The sequence below is a fragment of the Nicotiana attenuata genome, chromosome 6, assembly GCF_001879085.1.
Source record: "Nicotiana attenuata strain UT chromosome 6, NIATTr2, whole genome shotgun sequence".
Classification (NCBI taxonomy): Eukaryota; Viridiplantae; Streptophyta; class Magnoliopsida; order Solanales; family Solanaceae; genus Nicotiana; species Nicotiana attenuata.
Genome location: NC_031994.1, coordinates 59,748,477 through 59,755,764, shown reverse-complemented (window position 1 = coordinate 59,755,764; position 7,288 = coordinate 59,748,477). Strand labels below are relative to the sequence as shown.

Sequence of the window (7,288 nt, the reverse complement as noted above, 5' to 3'; positions counted from 1 at the left end):
CATCTCCCGAGTCGTACTCTTTTTCCCTTACCTGAGTTTTGTCCCAATTGGGTTTTCTCGGGGAGGTTTTTAACGAGGCGGCGAAGGGGACACCCAGGGGCGTATGGAGACAGGTTTATCATACCGGCCAGTCGACGCGTTCTCCAGGCCGATATAATAAAGGGACTAGCCTAGTTGAGTCTCCATTATGTAAGCGGCTAAGGCCACCAACTCCATNAGCTCTTAATGTTTTGTATCACACGATTGATAGCCTGTTTGGCCAAGCTGGAAAAATCTACTTATTTTGAGAAGTGCTTTTAAAAATAGTACTTTTGGTGAGAAACAATTTTTGCTTGGTAAATTAATTTGAAAAGTACTTTTGAGCAGCAATTAGTGTTTGGCCAAGCCGCTTAAAAGGTGCTTCTAAGTGTATTTTTCTCAAAAGTAATTTTCAAAAAAGTACTTCTGGGGAGAAGTTACTTTTTTCTGCCCCTCAATGCTTCTGCTTCTACTTAAAAGCACTTTTTTTTTTTTAAATTTTTTTGGCCAAGCACCTTAACTTTAAAGAAAAAATCACTTTTGACTAAAAAAAAAAACTTGGCCAAACATGCTGCGAGTTTGGTTGAAGCATTAGCTAATAAGCTACATCAGCAAATGAAACTCTGCTACCCCATCTGTTGTGAGCTCTAAGCTCCAAAGGGTAAATTTAATATTTGAGACAAATGTTTGATCAAAGTGAATTTTTTTTTGGGGAATTTTTTTGTAGTTTAGTTAGTTGACTATCTAAAGTTGTATTTTATTAGAGAATAGCTCTCTAACTTGTAAGTAATTCCCTTCCTATTTCCCTTCTCCTCCCTCATATGTATAATATATTGTATATATTTTAAATAATCCAAGTATCAAGTGAGACAATTTTCCCTTTTTTCTGAACTAAAAAAGAAAAAGAAAATACTAAAATTTTAAATTCATGAATCCTGATTTAATCGTATGTGAAGTTGTGATTAGATTCTATCGGACGTCCCCGAAAGGTCGCTTGTGATTAATTTGCTATTTTGTATTGTAGCTGGGCAATAGAAGTGAATTAGGAGAAATATGAGGACCTTTTAGCTAAAAGCACCTCTAAAATTTTCCGCTTTTGCCGCGTGTCAAATTAAATCCTTTTCCCTTTTCTTTCGATTTGACTCCAGAATTAAACCACAATTGACTATCGCACTCACGTCCGCTCCTCAACTCTATTACCCATCCAACCGGTAACTTTCACCGGCCAAACCCGTCACCACTCCCTCACTTTCAAATATCACTTCGATTTCATTTAACTCTCATTTCCCCTTCATTTCATTTCGCGTGAATTTCAACACTATTTCATTTCGCATTTGCATTTCAATTTCAATTTCAATTTCAATTACATTTGCATTTCAATTTTATACTTCCCTCTTTTCTCTATCTATTACAGAACTCCGCCTTCAGAGTTCATACGTCATACTCTGCTTCTCGATATTTCTCTCTTTTCACTTTCTCTCTCATTTCCAATGGTGTATATACAGAATCACTAATTTATATATTTTTGTAGATATATTACAAACACAGAGTTTTTGGAGTTTCTATGGAGACGATTAGCTTATGTAGCTTCGGCGATTTTTCATCTACGGCTGTTTTCTCAACTTCTAAGGAGTTTTGAATAATAAACGCTATTTGGAAACTCTGTTGTGGTGGATCTACAAAAACTAACTTCAGCTGTTGGATTTGTGCTTTGATTTCTGGTAAGATTTGAGTTGAATGATTGAGATCGAATTAAATACTTAGTATTTTAGTTTCCTTATTGCTGTTATGTTGTGTTGACTCTGGTTGACTGTCTGTGAAATCTGCTGAGATTATGTCAGTAAATTCTAGTTTATAGCTGAAGTATTCTTGCCGAAATTTGTTTGATATACTTGGATAATGTTATGTTGATCTATGTTGTTGCGTTCTTCTCTTGTGACAATTTGTTATGTAAAGATGTGATCTTTTGAAGTTATGGAGTGAATGTTTTTTAGGGATGATCAGCTGTAGAATATAGTATTTGGTACAAGATGCGATTCTCTTTATATTTTTTCGCTATTGATGTTTGTGTACAAAGGGTTTGTTTTGGTGTAGCTGATGAACTGCGTCAAGAAAACAAAAAGATAAGAAAATCATACTCTTGTTATTATTTTCGTTTTTGCTAAAATAAGTCTATCTACTTCAGGATACGTTGAAGTTAGTAAATTATTTGTCTTTTTTTTTTCTTCTTTATCCCCTTTTTAGCGAAAAAGGGGCATATTTTGTCTATTTAAGGAGCTGGTGTGTCATGTCTCTGTATTCATTAGCTTCTGAGAGGGTTAGGTGCTTTTTGCTGTACCTACTATGGCTATTTTCCTGTTATCTTTTCCCATTATCTTTTTACCTTTAGTCTCCAAACCCTTAAATTTGGGGTTCAGTTCGATAGATTTTCTTTGGTGTTTTAGGTAGATTCAAGTTATTTGATGCCGCCAGTCTGGTGGATTCTTGAATTAGATTTTTAATGGTATTCGATTTGTTCAAAATTGTTTATGAAATCCATCTGATTCTAGAAATATGATGCTTTAAGATTTTACTTAATTTATTGTTGAAATCTTCTTTCTAATTCTGTGTGTTTTGACTTGCAGTTGGCTGAAGCATGTGCACTGGCCCAGAAAGACCCAATTCTAGTTCATCTACCAACCAATCCATTACTGATTCTAAATCTAGTATGAAGGGTATTACTAAACTCACGGTTGAGACTGAAGATTCTTTTTCTAGTTTGCTTGAACTTGCTGCAAATAATGATATTGAAGGTTTTAAAAGATCTGTTGTGCGCGATGCTTCTGCTATTGATGAGGTAGGCCTATGGTTGGTTCGCAAGAAAGGTGCAAAGCAGATTGTTAATGAGGAAAGAACTCCTTTAATGGTAGCAGCCACATATGGAAGCTTAGATGTTTTGAAATTGATTATCTCTAATCCAGTGGTTGATGTTAATCGTGCTTGTGGTCCTAACAAGTGCACAGCTCTTCACTGTGCAACATCTGGTGGTTCTGTCAATGCTGTTGATGTAGTTAAGTTTCTGCTATCAGCTGGCGCCGATCCTAATGTTGAGGATTCTAATGGTCAGCGGCCAGTGGATGTGATTGTTGTTCCTCCAAAGCTTCATGGTGCTAGAGCTTCTCTTGAAGAACTGCTTCTGAAAAGTTCATCTGATGGTTCAGTTGGTGAGTGCAAATTGAGAGTATCTGTCACTACTTCAAATGGATCCTCTCCCGTTCTATCCTCATCACCAGAGAATGGATCTCCATTTTCACCATCCGATTCCTTGTGTTCCCCTATGGCATCAAAATTCAGTGATATCCCTGCTAATTCTGCACCAGAGAAAAAAGAATATCCAATAGATCCATCTCTCCCTGATATCAAGAACAGTATCTATTCGACGGATGAGTTCCGCATGTTCTCTTTCAAAGTCCGGCCTTGTTCTAGGGCCTATTCTCATGACTGGACAGAGTGCCCATTTGTCCACCCAGGGGAGAATGCTCGCAGAAGAGATCCAAGGAAGTACCATTATAGCTGTGTGCCTTGTCCTGAATTTCGCAAGGGTGCATGCCGGCGTGGTGATATGTGTGAATATGCTCATGGGGTGTTTGAGTGCTGGCTGCACCCTGCTCAGTACCGAACACGCCTGTGCAAGGATGGTACAAGTTGTGCAAGGCGAGTCTGCTTCTTTGCCCATACTACTGAGGAGCTTAGGCCCTTGTATGTTTCTACTGGATCTGCAGTTCCATCTCCTCGGTCAGCTGCTTCTGCAGCAACTGTGATGGACATGGCTGCAGCACTGAACCTTTTTCCTGGCTCGCCCTCAGCACACTCTGTGATGTCTCCTCCTGCTTTCAACCAACCCATGTCCCCTACTGCCAATGGAATGTCTCATCCGTCTGCACCATGGCCTCAACCAAATGTTCCCGCTCTTCATCTACCTGGAAGCAATCTACAGTCCAGCCGCCTGAGGTCTTCCCTTAGTGCACGTGACATTCCGCCCGAGGATTTCAACATGTTGCATGATTTTGATGCGCAGCAACTAGTTCTGAATGACATGGCTTGTTATTCACAGCCACATCCTAACTCTTTGAACCGATCTGGTCGGTCCAATACACTAACTCCTTCAAATCTTGAAGAGCTATTTTCTGCCGAGATTACCTCTTCTCCGCGGTATTCTGATCAGGCAGCGGCTTCTGGTGTTTTCTCCCCATCACATAAGTCGGCTTTCTTTAATCAGTTCCAACAACAGCAGAGCATGCTTTCCCCAATTAACACTAATGTCTTTTCTCCGAAAAACATGGAGCATCCTCTTTTGCAGGCTTCTTTTGGTGTTTCATCACCTGGAAGGATGTCCCCAAGAAGCATGGAGCCCATCTCACCTATGAGCGCTCGCCTTTCAGCATTTGCGCAGCGTGAGAAGCAGCAGCAACAGCTGCGCAGCCTCAGCTCCCGTGATCTTGGTTCCAATAATGCCTCCATTGTTGGATCCCCTGTAGGTAATTCTTGGTCGAATTGGGGCTCTCCCACTGGAAAGGTTGACTGGTCTGTGAATGGAGGTGGAGTTGGACGCATGCGCCGATCATCTTCTTTTGAACAGCTCAACAATGGAGAGGAGCCTGACCTATCATGGGTGCAATCTCTTGTCAAGGAATCACCATCTGAGATGAAAGAGAAGCAGGCAGCTCCCATTTCGGGTACTGCGCCGTCCGGTGAGAGTCTGAGCAAAGTTGATTCAGTTGATCATTCAGTTTTAGGAGCTTGGCTCGAGCAGATGCAACTTGATCAGCTCGTAGCATAGCGAGACAACCATTAATTCATTATCGCATTTAGCCAAACAAATCAAATTCATAGGGTAGTATATATTATTTTGGTGGGTACAACTTTTTGTTGTTGGGAGGCGGAAGTTTGGGAAAATCAGGGGAAAACATCTAGGGGGGAAAGGCAAGCATAACTTTCCAAATATGTTTCTATTCAATTCTAATCGTTCATTTGTTTACAGCAAGAGTTTCAAGTTGTCTGGGCTGTATTAAAGAAAACTCAGTCCAGGTTTGTTGAATTCATCCTTGTATTTTTCCGTAATCCTAGGACTATTTTTTGTTACTCCCAAATGAAACTATGTAGACTTAAAAGTTTTATTTCCCTCCTGCTTTATTTCTCCTGAACAAAGCACCATTAACATTTTCGAGGTACCTAGTTCGGATTTCTGGAGTTTGGGAAGAAATGGTATTTCTTTGTCTTTGATGATGTAAAACGCAGCAAAAATGTTTTCTGTTGTTTCATTTTAATAAAGTATTGCTTTTTAATTAACGCATTGCGTGATTTGTATATATTATTAGTACATTATCATAACATCTTCTCTACCCACTCATTAAAGAATGGCTTATGGATTGTAGAGTAAATGAGGTGGGTAGGGTCCAACATGTGGATGTTGATTGGTATTTGAGGATAAAATTCTAGAGTTCTCCAAACATAGGTTGCATCATTAGATGGTGACGGATGGTGACAAAGGTTGATATTTTTCTTATTTCTCTAATTAATTCTTTTTCTAGACTTCTAATTTTTTGGCTAAAATAGTAATGATGACAGCCACTGACCTAGTCATCAAATGACATTGAGGAAAAGTGGTGGGTGAAGTTGGGCAGAATTATTTAATTGTGGGGTTGGGTGTTGGGGTGTTGCACTGTTGCTATTGACGGAGTCTTCCATTTTTGATAGCGAAATGTGGAGACAAGAAATAGGACTTTTGCCTTGAATGGTCGGCAAATAAACAAATGATCTCTACCTTTTTTCTTTATAGTCTAGAAATATAGCCTTGTAGCAGTTGGAAACTTGTTAAACATCCTAAATATAAAGGACAAAAGAGGTGCATGACATGTTTTATGCCAAAAAGATGAAAGGGAACCTCACTCTTGGGTTCGCCACGTCTCAAAATCTGGTAGGATATATCATTTTTTTCTTCAGTTTATATTCTCTCTCTATATATATCGAAGTGCTTTAGTGAAATACTGTTCGTTTTTCTTACTCTTAAAAATAAATTTCAGACAAAATTTCAGTTTATTCGAACTTTTTTTCTGGGTCAGTTAAACAAAAACACCTTTGTTTTTTTTTTTTTATAAATTTAGAAATAATTTAACTTAAACTTTCAATTAAACCCTCAAGGAGAAGCTTTTAGTGCTGTACAAATACTTTGACATGTCTAATACCACAAGTTTCAAAAGAATATAAGCTACACAAATATTATGCTTCTTTAGGATCATAAATTTAAGTATTAATTTTTTTCTTAAACTCCGTGCCAAGTCAAATATGTTCACAAAAATTAGAACAGAGTAATTTATAAGAGTTTTAACCTTGGAGGTATGAGTTGCAGACTTGCAGTGCTGGTGTGATCGCGGTTGATCTTGCCAAGGACTTGTTGCAAGCGCGCAGAAATACCTATAAACAGCCTTGTCGTGGTCGGAAACTTGTTACACTTGTTGTTGTCTCTTGAAATTTCGGTACTTTATTGCAGTAACTTTTTTTTAGTAGAATAAGTTACTTCATTTTAGGATGAATTTTGTATAGGGTCAAATTTGACCCTCAGTATCTCTACGCCAGTAGGTACGTCCAATGAGAGTACGCCGACTAAACGTAGCGGGTACGACTCGGCCGTGAGGACCAAAGCGACGTCGTTTAGAACTCAGCGTCTACACTAGGGAGACGTTACCTATCTCTGTAACTTTTTGATTCGTTCGAGGAAGGTCTCCTATTATATAAAGGGAACCTCCACATTGTAAAGGAGGCAGCTGATCTAATACAACTCTCTCCTTTTCTGTCTTTCTCTCTCTATATCTCTACTTCTGACGAAAATATCTTATGAACATACATTATCATCTTTGCAACACTAGATCTACAACAATATTATCATCTTTGAATCTCTAGGTTTATTATATTTGATTACGATTTACCCCTTCTCTATTTTTTGATTGTTTTATCGCTTACAAAGTACATCGTTAACTTTTGAGCCAAACAATTTGGCGCCGTCTGTGGGGATTTCGAGAATCAAAACCATAGTATCCACCTAGAGATCAACCAACCACCACTCTCTACACCACTCAAAAACAGGAAATGGCCGAACAACACAAGATCGAAAGCCATATTGGGTGTCATTACCAATCTCCTAGGCCCTCTCAACGAGGCCTGTGACGATGGAATCCTGAATGAAACCCCAAGCATCACACCAGGTGCGGAGATCTCACCTTCCCCATCCGAA

General features: G+C 38.9%; 1 protein-coding gene across 1 annotated transcript; it reads left to right on the top strand.

Annotated features, from left to right (window-relative positions):
• LOC109227067 (zinc finger CCCH domain-containing protein 30-like) lies at positions 1,323-5,346 on the top strand. The gene is made up of 2 exons (XM_019392068.1): positions 1,323-1,739; positions 2,643-5,346. The coding sequence occupies exon 2, from the start codon at positions 2,654-2,656 to the stop codon at positions 4,835-4,837; it is 2,184 nt and encodes a 727-aa protein (XP_019247613.1). The 5' UTR covers positions 1,323-1,739; positions 2,643-2,653; the 3' UTR covers positions 4,838-5,346.